General features: G+C 37.4%; 1 protein-coding gene across 1 annotated transcript in view; it reads right to left on the bottom strand.

Moving 5' to 3' along the window:
- DCC (DCC netrin 1 receptor) overlaps positions 1 to 13679 on the bottom strand; it is a 798936-nt gene that overhangs the window by 108438 nt on the left and 676819 nt on the right. Inside the window, exon 22 of the mRNA XM_057698213.1 lies at positions 9727 to 9759. Within this exon, the coding sequence (XP_057554196.1) occupies positions 9727 to 9759 (33 nt within the window). The remainder of the gene's footprint in view (positions 1 to 9726; positions 9760 to 13679) is intronic.

Genomic DNA, 13679 nt, shown 5'->3' with positions numbered 1-13679 from the left:
TGCAAGCTTATCCCAAAGGCAGTGTGAGATATGTTTGTGTTTCAGTGACATTGCCAAGTAGTACAGGGAGAAGTAACAGAAGAGCATGAATGTTCTTTCTTCTTCAAGTGACTGTATGTTGGGAAGTTGAGACTATAGTATAAAAATACTGAAATGTGAGCATCCTGATGGCTGCACTGCTAGTATGTATAAAATAACAACACTGTTGGAGCACAATATTTCTTCATTCATGTATCTGTCCAAGCTCCATCCATCCAGTCCACAAATGTGTTGAGTTGACCACCCACTGTTCTAAGAATTAGCGATACAAAATGACTATTGCAGAAGTTCATAATTTAGTAAAGGGAAAATGTTAAGTGAATAATAATAATTATATCAGAATATCCAAAAGTTAAAAACATTGTAAGTAGTTGGCACAATGGAAAAACAGGACGATTGACTATTTCTACCTAGAAAAATGATGGAAGGTATTTCAGGGGTGATATCTGAGTTGAGAATGAAAGCATGAGTGGAAAGGCATCAGGTAGAAAATAATGAACTGGGTAAGCTTAGAAAAATAGACAGAGACGAAATAATGAAACTCCTTATATTCTCTATCAAAGAGTCTGGAACTTTTCTTATAGGGTACAGAGATCCACTGAAGGTATTTTAAGCAGAAAAGTGACAATTAAATATGCATCTAGGAAGATTATTCTAGCCGCGTGTGAAGAAAAAATTAATTAGGAAAGATCACTGTGATAAATAGGGTGAGAATAATATTAATTATGAATCCATGACGTTGACATTATTAGCCCCATTCTACAGAAGAGTAAACTGTGGCTCAGAAAGACTAATACACTCATTTGAAGTGGCTGAATCTGCCTGACTCTGATGATGGTGGTTTTATCCTTGGCGGGCAAATTAATAAATGAAAGATGAATGGGGAGTGAGTTGGACAGAAATTAGAGCACCTCCTAGAGTTGATCGTGGTGTGAGAGTGTGAGGGTTTAGGGGTGTGGGTGTGATTTGCGGTGGTGGCTCCATTCTCAGTAGGGCACAGAGAATACAACAGACTTTGGAAAAGAAACAAAAGAGTGCGGTTGGTCACCATTCAGAGGACTGGGACAAGTGAAGGTGACCCTTCAGAAAAGGCATAATGGAAGTGAACAAATAAAGCTCAGAAAACTCTTTGAAGATGAAGGCTATTGAAGCCCTATGCCTCTTTCAGATTTTCCTTTCATCTCCCTGACCCATACTCTCACCAGGTCCTCGTCCCCCCAAGCAAGATGTGATAAACATCCGCAGCCAAAGATGCATGTGGTTTGCCGGGATCTGGACCCAGGGGAGCACTGCTGGGCTTCATAGCCAGGGTAGACAGTAGGTACTTGATGTACTGAAAAGTCAGAAAGTCTGAGAGCTGCTGTGTTAGAGCAGACAGAGAGAGCAAAAGACCTGTTACCAATTATATCCTAACCATAGCGTACTACTCCGCACAGTCGTGCCCTAATTATGCCCTGAACACATCCTGTAATCCTCACTATTTGAGCAGCTTCTTGGCTTCTTGATTTTCCCACTGTAGGATTTTTCTAAGTAAAAATTCAAGTAATCTTTCTCTCTGTAGTCATTTGTGCTCACTTAAGTTCTACTCATATATCTGAAGTCCAGTCTTGGGTTTTAAGAAGTCTTTTCTACTACTACTCACAGTGATTTCCATCTGAAACCCTATAACATACATTCGCAGAGAGTACCACCTGCTTTAGTGTTTCATACTTTTCATATTGGGCTGGGAATCTTTATTTCTAACTATACTGCATGTTCCTGGAAATGAACCCATGGAACTGGACTTCTTTCTTATGTTTCATCACACCCAGTACAGTGCTAGGTAAAGAGTTATAAACAAGTTGTCCAAAGTGAGTCCAACTCTTTTCATACTGCACATTTGGAATTTCAAAAACTCATCTGCACCCATTAGTTCTGATTTTCTCTTTTACGTACTCAGAATTACAAGCAGCTGGTGAAAAGCGAGTGTATAAATTTTCTGCTAACAAGAAATGACAGGAAGGGTGGAGGTCAAGAAAAGGGCACAGTGGGTCAGAATCATCTGCAAATGTGACCACCATTTCCTGAATCAGAGACAACTTGTCATCTTTCTGTTTAGCTTAAATTTAATAGACGGATATTGAAGATACATTTTCCCTATTGGAAAAAATATGTTCACACCTTTTTCATCTCCCGCAAGATCAATCACATATACAGTGGTCTCTCAATACCTGCAGGGAGTGGGTCCAGGACTTGCCTCGGGAGCCAAAATCTACAGATGCTCATAGATCATAGACATAGTACAGGATCCAACATTGGTTGAATCTGCAGGTTTGGAACAGGCAGACAGGGAGGACTGACTATGCAGTATCCACAGCCATGAGCACTATTACTTTTGGATTCTCCAAACTATACTCTGGATTAGATGGTGAAATCTATCTTTCCAGATTAGTCTGTGACTGCTTCCCGAAGATTTGTGTTATAATTCAATTCAACAAACACTTATCAGGCAACTATAATATGATAGGTTCATAATTAGAGATTGGGGGTGCACAGAGGCAGGGATTGAGGCAGGAGACGGATGGGCCCTCAGGGCAAACAGTCGGAGATCGTTTCCTGTGGTCCAATACTCTGAAATGGGAATAACAGGACAGTTGAGAGAGGAGGCTGGGCACTGCCCAAATAGAAGATAAGAGACCACATATTCCTCATTCTCGAAGTCAGGAGAGCTCCCCCAACTACACCTGCACAGAAAGGCTCCTTGGAGGTCAAAAGGGGAGTGATGCCAAGTGGCCAAACCTACCCACAGGCCTCTTCGGTAGAATCCATCTTGGCTAAGAGACACACGCAGACACATGGGAAAATCCTGAGATACACCAAATGTGGACTCTGAACCAGGCAAATCAAAATGACTGATCAAAGGAAACACAGAAGAAAGGCCCCATATAAGTGATTCAAACTGCCACGAGGGTTCGGACTCTCTCTCTCAGCCTGCCCGTGTGTCTATCCACATGTATTCTACTCTTTTTTTTTTTCTAATAAATACTTTGTTTTACTAATTTCTGTCTTTGTGGGAATTCTTTTCTGCAAAGGCTTGGGGCCAGGGCCTCGTCACTGACCACCGTCTAGCGGCTAGGGTTCGGTACTCTCACTGCCACGACTCAACCTCAATCCCTGGCCGGGAACTGAAACCCTGCTTCAAGCCACTGCAGGCCAAGGCCACTGGAGATCAGGATGACAATGTGAATGAGGCCAGCCCTTTGCCTCCAAGGAATTTACAACCTGGCCAAGAGGTTGAGAATAAAAATGGTAAACTATAAGAAACAGACAGCATAACAAGGACTAAATGGGGGTGTTAGAGATATACAGAAGAATAAAAGACCAGAAAGGTAAGAAAGGCTTCTTGGGCAAAATACAATTCAGAAGGAGCCTTAAAAGATGAGGACCTCTCTCAGTTAAGAAAGGGAGAATGTACTGCTAAGGCTTAGAGCACGGAGTTCTAAAAATATACATTTTCCAGTGATTTATGGATCTTTGCTAATAGACAGTGACATATGTGGAGGGATAAACTGGTTGTGAGGCTGGAAAGGGGGAATTTGCGGTCACATAGCCAGGACCTTGATGTCAAAGCACTGACTTCATTCTGTAAGCAACAGTGAACCGTCTGTGTTTCAGAAAGAAAACTGAAGTGACAGAATCCAGGACTGATAGACGTGGGCAGAAAATAAAGCTAGGGAAAAAAAAAAAAGGAAAATAAGGCTAGGAATTTGATATTTGACTGATGTCTACAGCAAAGGACATTCAACAACGTGGTGGGCCTTAAAATAAGAACTTGTTTAAGAAATGTTTTTGAGGGCTTATTAATGAAAATGTCTATCTTTCAGGTCTGAGAAGATTAAAATTATACCATGAATCAACATCAACTTCTGAGAGCACTGAGTATGTTTTTTTTTTTTCCCCCTTTCAAAGTTACCTATTAAAACACAAAAACTCCTGAGAGGTTGACTAGGCAGCCTTGATTGCTTAAGCACTCAACATTTTATCAAAAGCACACTATACTCATTTTTTTGCCTCTACTTTTTTGCAGTCCTGGAAATTATGACCATAGTCATAATTTCCAGGATTGCAACATCCTGGAGCTGAGAAAAACATATGTGACAATAGCTTTTTCAAGGAAGTGTAGCAAGCAGTTGAATAACAAAGTGAGCTGAAATTACACGGGATAATAGGGTAAAAAGAGGTTTCATTTTCAATTAAATGACGCCCATCAAAAGGTGCTAAAGGTTTCAATTTTTAAACAGCAGCCTGGTTGCTGTAATCCAAACCCTGCAAGATCTAGATTACATTAACTAAATTCCAAGCTTGACTAGACTACCTTGAAAACCCTATTTCCCTGAAATTGGAAACAATTAGCATTCTGTTTATTCATGAGATTAAACCTGCTGAGGTGTAAAATGGCAGGTGTAGTGTTAAGTACTTGGCCTGAATACCCTATTGAGGAAAGACAAAGACCTTTAAATTGGATGAATTTATGGGGAGGATGTGTAAGTTTCACTTTCTTGATAACAAAGTAGGAGTCGATTAACTCATTGCATTTCCAGAAATTATACATTGATTGTGAGCAGAAATTCTCAAGTTAGTTAGCCTGGGTATATATCTCAGCCTAACCACTTACATACTGTGAGCCATTGGGCAAGATTTAACCTCTTGGAGTCTTACTATCTGCATCTGTAAGGATGTTGTGAGAACTAAATATGATAGAACATGCACACTGCACAGAAGAGTAATGGATGCACAGTGGGAGTACTGAAATGTGAAGTGCTACCCTCCTCGAAGATGCTGTGCTTAGGTTTTTTAATTCTAATACCAATCCTAAAATTTGATCATCTTAAACTTGAAAGAAATCAAAGATAATTTGGGCGAAAGTCATCATTTTAGAGGTGAGGATGCTCTAAAGAATTCAGTCACATGCCCAAAGCCACACAGGCGCTCACAGGGACAGCATGGTGCTAGAATATGGGGCATCTGATTCCATTCTCGTTTTCTTCCAGCACACACGGAATGATGCTAACGGGAAAGCCCAGAGCATTACCAGCCATTATCACGATTCAGAGGAGAGTAATTCTCTCTCCTTGGTAGGAAGGCACTTCTCAGCAGGCTGCCTTCATCTGGATCTAACAACTGGTCTGTGAATTTATGCCTCTTTTCCAGGCCTCTGTTTTAGATCACCCCTCTGCAGGCCATGGAGAATTAAAGATACCTGACAGTGCTTGAAGCATTTTCTTCATGATTCACATCATCCATGATACAGCTCATTTCATGACGATTCCTGCCCTCTTTAAGGTACTACATCATGGCCATAGCACCTGCTCTACTGCCCCAATGGGCAGGCATGGAAACACACGTGAAATTGAAAACATTTGTGCTCATGCCAAGAATGACCAGTTTTTAATGACAGACACTTCAAAGTGGAGAACAACATTTTGGGGTTAAATGGAATCTAAGGATGCAAAAATAATCCTTTAAGATTAAAAGCTTGATTTAATAATCACTTTTGAGAATTGGTCATATTTTACAATTACTGCTATCCTCCACTGTGACCCCAAAAAACAAGAGACTTTTATAAATGCTTCTGTGAGAAGCTCTAGAAAGTTTAAGCTGATTGCAGAAAAACAAAAAGCCAGTTTTTTCACAAGTAGAGCAACAGTCTACAAAGGAAAGATGACATTCTCTGGGAGTAAGATAAATGTGTTTGAGCGTCAACTCTGCCTGCCACTATATTTGAGTGACCTTCTGTAAAACATTACCTTCTGCTTCCTCACTTGAAAATCTGGAAAGATAATCCATAAAAGAGTGAAAGAACAGTTTTATTTTTGAAAGTGGATGCAATGTCTACTTTCAATTATGTGCTCCCCAACCCTCAAATTCATATGTTGAATTCCTAACAGCCAGTGTGACTGTATTTGGAGATATGGGCCTTTACAGAAGTAACTGAGGTTAAATGAAGTTATAAGGGTGGGGCCCTGATCCGATAGGATTGGTGTCCTTATAAGAAGAGACATGAGCAAATTTGCACTCTCTCCACCATGTGAGGACACAGCAAGAAGGCAGCTGTCTGCAAGCCAGGAAGAGAGCTCTCACAAGAAACCAACCCGGCAGACCTTGATCTGAGACTTCCAGCCTCCAGAACTATGAGAAAATAAATTTGTTACTTAACCTACCCAGTCTGTAAATTGGCAGCCTGAGCTGACCAAGACAGCGGAGTTAGTACCATCCCTGTGTTTCCTGAGATAAAGAACTATCAGGATCACATATTCAGTGCTGTGGCTTCCCACTTACAAGATGACCCCAGGTTGAGAGCTGTTTGCTTTGTTCTCTAGTATATTCACAGAGTTGGGGAAAGAAAGGCTGATATTGGGAAAATATCTGTACACCCACTTTACATACAGAAATTTTATAGATATATGTCAAAATGTTGTGTGTGTGGTTGTGTATGTGTATATGTAGCATATAGTGATGGATACACAAGATGGTACAAAACAGGGGTTTTAGAAGATGGTTGTCTGGGTTTGAATCATGACCTCATTACTTACTAGCTGTGTGTCTACAGGCAAATCACTTAAACTCTCTGAGCTTCAGCTTCTGTATGACTAAAATGGAGACAATAATAGTATCTTGCTCACCATATTGTTATGAGGATTAAATGAGTCAATACATGTTAAGCTCTTAGAACAGTGACTATGGTCACTTTGTCAGGATTAATTTTACCATTACACATGCCCACCCAGACAGACAAATTGATAGGGTTTTTACCAAAACATGGAAAAGAAAAAAAGAAAAAAAAGAGTCTAAAGCAGAGGATTTCTATATCTTTTCCACTGACTTTACACAGCCCATACAATTTCCCTACCCTGCCTGACCCTCCAAAAGAGTAAATCTGTAGTTAATCTTTAAAATCCCGATTACTTTAAAACTTATTGGCTACTTGTGCTTACAAGAGACTAGAGAAATAAAGATGTGGAACAAGCGATAAGTAAATGGTAGATATAACCGATTTACACTGACACAAAGGGAAAATGGAGTTGTATGCAAATCATTTCTCATTGTCATACTGGTACCACTACTACTCAGAAGAAAATATTTTCCCCAAATCACAAGCTATGCATATATAATTGACTTTTTATTTTCACATTTCTGTTCTTCAGGGCACATATTAGATTCCAAGAAAAAAGTAACTGCGACAAGAAACCAAAGAGATACTTTTTAAAAACAATCAAAACTTTTCTCACTTTCTCTTACATAAGTCAAACGGCCTCCTGCTTTTCTATTTAGGATTCATCTTTGCAAGGTTAACTCTGACCCAGGGTGCTAAATATTCTCTCTGAGCAAATTTTCTCTCAACAGAAATTCAGTGCTTGTCATAAATGTAACAGTGGGATCACTGCACCATGGGAAGGGGGCAAATTGGTCTAACAGTGAACACACTAATGCATATTCAACTGATCCGCTATGTGCTGAGAGTGGGAACATTCAGAGCAGCTTTTTCCTATTATTTTCACCAGTCTTAGAGGGATCTCTAAACTGGGTTATTCCTGATTTTGTTTACAAAGAGTTTTTGATGGCCAACAAATTTTATACACTTTCTTTGCAAGAATTTAAAGATCTTACCTATAACCACTAAATTATATGTTGTCACTCCCTCTCAATTTTACAAGTAATTTGAGTTTGATGTATCAAACCTATCAATTTGACCAACTGTATACCAGCTGTGATTGAACAAGGGACCGAGTAGTATAATATGTGACAGAATCTTTCTAAGTAATGTTAGATGAAGAAAAAGAGCAATTTCCCAAATATATTAACACACTCAGCCACTGGCAATAATTCTTGGGAATTCCTTTTGTTCCCAGTAAGTGATCTGATTTCACTGTCAATGAGAAAATCTGAGTAAAAGCCATGGAGAGTATGTGACCAGAGAGACTATACAAAATATATTTCTTGGTAGCTGACAAGATTATTAAGCAAAACAGTTAACAAGATGTAATAGCAAGAAACAATTAAAAGGAACTCAGAAACAACTGGAAATCCACCATACTGAGAAGCTTGGGCATGTTGTCATGCAAACGGCTAATAATGTAACTTTTCATGAAGTTCAGTTACTTAAAAAAAGTTTGTGTGTTTTCTTTCTCTCTATGCATACTTTTTCTAAATATAATTTCAAAATTTGGGAGTTACCTGACTGTGGAAATTCCAAATTCATTTAAGTTAAGAAAACTATTTGAAGTTGTTTTAATTGTTTTTTAACTGAAATAATACATTCTGCTAATTAACTATTCCAGCTTCAATTTGGCTAGCACTAACATTTAATTTACCTAAGTAAATACACACTAATTGCCAATTACTTATCATTAGTAGTTTTACAAATATTATTGTTTAGTAGACACTGATCTTACGAAAATATTTTAAGGGTAAGCAAGCAGGAACAGCTAGATGATTAGTGGAAACGCGAACCCTGGGTGGACATTTCTGTGTACTGCATCATTTCTATGACTCCCTGTGTGAAGCCCTAGCCATGTTCTCTTAAGCAGAGGGATGGTTTAAGGACCCCAAAATAAACTTGAACACAGGATCCTCAGAGAAAGTCTACTCACGTACACAACCTTCTGTTGTTAGTGAAACTGAACATTGTGCTTAGTATCTGTCAATAGTTGAAAAGTATTGTTGTTGAAAAGTATTGTCGAAAAGCACGTTTTCCCAAAATCTACAACAGGATGCCTTATGAGCCGTGATGCCGGCAAAGAGGTTCTGTTGACAGTAGATGCCCAAAGCAGGAGACAACTATACAAGCTGAAGACTCTGAACTAATACTCAAGACACTGACTATAACCAGCATTTCCAAACTCTCCCTTCTTTGAAGAATATAACACCCTGAAAAAATAAAACTCATAAACTATTCTTTTTCTCCTTTAGCATTCTATTAATTATCCTTAGTGTAAAAAAGAATGGAATCCTAATATATTAGCCTACAAATCATGGTAAGAAATTCCTATCCACCTGAGAGTTGATGGATAACTCTGATTTACCTCTATTTTCCTTTGTGTAAAACCATCCCTGTTTCTCTACACAAATCAGTTTTTAGCAAATGAATGGAAGTGGGACAGAATACTCCAAGTCAAACTGGCACCTGATTCATGAAATGAAAGCTTTCTGGCTTCAAAATGAACAAAGGTAATGCCCTAAAAAAAGTTGACCGAACTTTGTTTTTATGTATTAAAAGAAGCTCATTACAGAGGAAATGAGCACATGATTTATGGGGTTTCTCTGTCGAGCTATAGAACTTTAATCCAGAGCTCACGAAAGGGTGCAAGAGCAGCTTGAAAATTATGCTGAGCTTAATTATACTTAATGTGAATTATTCAGAAGTGCAGACAGAGACTAAAAATTTATTTCATACAAAGAAGCTTGACATTTTAATTGGTCCTTCAGAATGGAGACAAAACAATTTCCTCTCAAGAAAATTTACATCCTCCCTATCAGAGCCAAAACCTCAGCCAAGCAGAACTTCATTAACAAGATTAATTATCGCACTAGGGTCTGCTTCATCAGGTGTACGGCCCAGGTGAAAAGAGGAATACAAAATAATGACTGACATTTCTAACAGATAGGATTGATTCAAGGAGGGAAAAATGACGGATTAAACCACCATACCTTGGTCATTAGCCATTTTGTCAGGGTGTTCCACTGTGGGAGAAAAGAGAAATAATATTATTAGATTTTGCCAGTTTCCATCAAGAAAGCTGACATTTCAAATCAACGGTTTTGTTAGCAAGTTCTCATATCAAGGCCAATGCCCTACTGAAATAAAGTTGATAAGGAATTCTGGCTAATGTGATTATTTTGATTAAATGAGTCAGAGAAAGAAATCAAAAATAATCTTTTTGCTGTATAAATGTGTTCTAAAAATGTTATTTGTAACATTCCTCTAAACATAAGCTCAAAATGATCACCATGCAAGTTGAATTAATAATACAATTAACAGTAAAAAAATGTATGTCGTTACCAAGTAATTATCACCCACATATTTTAAATAAGTTAAGGAAGCTATTTTCTTGCATTCATTTTTAAATTTTTCAACAAGAAAACTTTACCAATTCTCACATGAATAAGGTAAAATAATAAAAGATCATAAAGTTTAATCTAAGTGGTTGGATTTTAAACCTTGTGAAGAAAAGCCTTGAATTGTTCACAACTTTAGATGAATTATGTGTAGTGTTCTTGAAAATGATTTTTTTTTTAATTTTAAAATACAGTATCTCTAAATTTTTAAAAGAAGGCTTCCTATATAAGAGGTAGATCTCTGTGAAACACTGCTTTTCTGGAAATTGTGCAATGACATTTTGGCCAATGTAGATCTTTGTAAGTCTCCATCAATTAGAATTATTTCACCTATACTTGATTTTCTTTGAGTCTTTTGGGCGTGTTTAACTCACTTAACTGCAGTCACTTAGGCTACTTCACTTGCTGGTTTGCTTCTTGTATATGTCTCAGTTAAACTCAGAGAATAATATTGGGTTGGCCCAAAAAGGTCATCTTTAAGTAAAAATAAAGGACACACCTTTCATTTTCACCAAGAACTTAATTGAACAACATATTCACTAACCTAAAAAGTCTTTTGGCCAACCCAATATAATAGCGTTCCCATGGTCAGCAACCTATAACCTAGTTGGTTATCTCATTACATGTGGTTGTCGCACAGCAAATTCATACCATTGCTTGAAAAATACTTATAGCAAATATCTTACAGGCGTTGGTCCTTCCTTTTTAAATGAAGGAATGTAAATAATTGTCCAAAAGAATATATAAGCTCAAAATACTTAAAAAATGATGCTGTTAATAAAACCTCTTTCAGATAACAGGGTTTATTTATGTCACATCATAGAAGGACAAATTCCTAAACCAGAGATCATCTATAATTTCTTTCATTTTAAAATAATATGTAGACATATTCTATGAAAAGGATAAGCCAGGAAAGATATGTTAATACGTATTAGACTTTGAATTCTGAATCACTTTTTGGAAAATGGTATATACGAGAGTGCTTATTAGATTAAGATTCTACAAGTTTTATTTTATTTATTTTTTTAGCTCTTTATTGGGATATAATTGCTTTACACTGTTGTGTCAGTTTTTGCTGTACAATAGAGTGAATCAGCTGTATTTATACATATATCCCCCATCCCCCCTCCATAAGTTTTATAAATGTCTTTGTATGTCCTCAAGATTTAACAATTTTCAATTCACCAGGTTATCTAATCCAATCTTTCCAAATCTAATCATTATGTTTAAATTTTATCTTGATTTTCTCTCCCATTTCCCATTCAAGACTAATGATGTCTCTGGATGGAGCTAGAGACTGTCATACAGAGTGAAGTGAGTCAGAAAGAGAAAAACAAATATTGTATATTAGCACATACATGAGGCATATAGAAAAATGGTACAAATCAACTGGTTTACAAGGCAGAAATAGACACAGATGTAGAGAACAAACATATGGACACCAAGTGGGGAAAGCGGGGATGGTTGGTGGGGAATGAAGTGGGAGAATGGGATTGCCATATATACATTACTAATAAGAAAAAAAATATCAAACTGTACACTTTAAATATATGCAGTTTATTGTATGTCAACTATATCTCAATAAAAGTTCTTAAAAAAAAGACTAATGATGTCTCAAAATACATTTTGTTATGGTATTAGGGAATTGTTGATGAGAGGTGCTTCTGATAGGAAAATGCATTATCTGTAGTTTACATACAGGGATAGGATGCTAATGTAGCCTTTAAGGGAGGACACTCTGCCGTAGGATGTGGCATACCAGGTCTCCAGTAAGAATGAGGAAGGGTATGTCAAAGTCATGTATGACCACACAATCTAGGAAGGGAAAAGTTTGGTAGCCAGAGCAGAACACACTTGAGAAACTGCTTCACCCAGCATCTCATATTTAGGTGAGAACTTTTTAGAATGACATTAAAAAAAGAGAGAGAAGAAAACCGATCTTATCTTATTTCCATTCTTCATCTCTCCCTTTTTGTTTAATTATATAATGCATTACCTGTAGTCTAAGAAATTTTTGGCAAGTGACAAATAAAAATGTGGCATGGTGAACAATTTCATCCTTATTCTTATCTTTTGGATTTGTTTAACTGTTTACAAATCTGAACTGAATATAACAAGAAATTTTGAATGTCTCAAGAAAAGTGAATCTACTAGAGAGTATTTCCCAACAGGGACCAAATATATTCTAAGAGTTACTTTTCATTAAAGACAAATAATGGCTTTTTAAAATAAATACAAATAATAAAATATTATAATTTGTGCCTTGACTTTTTAATTGCTCCTGTCATTTGTCAAGAAAATCATATACTTTGTTACAAAATTATTTTAAATCTAAAACTTTTTTGTATTCTGGAACAGAGCTTTCAGTTCCATATTCTCAGACGGGAGAGATGCACATTTCAGAATGACAACTAAGGATGTCCAGAAAAGAGACCACATTCTACTCCTGTTTCACTGCTGAAGACTCTGCTTCTTTGTGTGTAAGAGGTGATTTCATCCCTCCACAGAAGCCCTCTTTGGTCTACTCCATCAGGTGCATCTTTCCTCCCTGTTACTTGATGGTCTCACACAGAGAAGGTTACTTTACTGGAGGGAACAACTCATGGGCAGAAATAACCATGCCTCTTAGACACCTTCCAAGCTTTTGCTAGTCTGTGGGTACCATAATGGAGACTTTTGGGAAGGGTGGTGGCAATCTTCAGAGTCCTTTGTGGTCAGAGAATCAAGTTCAAGATTCTTCTAATCAACATTCCAAAGAAAGAATCAGATCTACCACATATATGCATGTACAAAAGGGTGAAGTAATTTAATCCCTTTTAAGTTATAAAAATCCTTTTAATTAATCAGTGATTACTGATTGAGTTTCCTGTACCTCTCTGGCTGGTGGCCAAAACTGAAAAGAAAAACACTAGTCTCTAGCAGAAAATGTTTCTATCTTTGCAAAGACTAACTATGATAAAATGAAGCTGTGGACACCTGCCTAAGGCATGGTTTGCAATGGAACACTTGCCTGTTACCCAGTAGACTACTGAGAGCTTCCTCAGCTTTAGGACAACATGGAAGCCTTTTCCTCTGTCAAACAAAGTTACGTTCTGATGAACAGAGAGGCCTTATGTTTTGAAGCAGCTTTGGAAACTGAAAATCTTAAATCAGAAAGCATTTTGTCTTTACTGTAGATGGGGTTCGTTGTGGCTTCAAATCTCTTATAATGAGTAAATTATTTACCTTAGAACATTTGTCATCTGTAAGTGACACACAAGTTAGTTACACGCCTGTACAATCTCAATTATCGATAAAAATACAGGCAACATCAACATGTCTGAATAATTTAACATACACTCAAGACACCTGAAACTTAAGTTTACTGTAAGATTTACCACAAAAATCTAATTGAGTACTAACTGAGCATGGCATACTTAGGGCAGACAATATTAAACATTCAAATCAGGATACTAGAAATAACTCTTGTGGACTATTGTGACACGTAACAAATCTTCCAACTTGTTCTTAGTTCTGAACATCATTTCATGGATGAGTTTAGGGCA

Source organism: Hippopotamus amphibius, chromosome 11 (genome assembly GCF_030028045.1).
Source record: "Hippopotamus amphibius kiboko isolate mHipAmp2 chromosome 11, mHipAmp2.hap2, whole genome shotgun sequence".
In the NCBI taxonomy this organism is placed as follows: Eukaryota; Metazoa; Chordata; class Mammalia; order Artiodactyla; family Hippopotamidae; genus Hippopotamus; species Hippopotamus amphibius.
The sequence above is the reverse complement of the archived record's forward strand: the minus strand, read 5'-3'. Positions and strand labels throughout refer to the sequence as shown.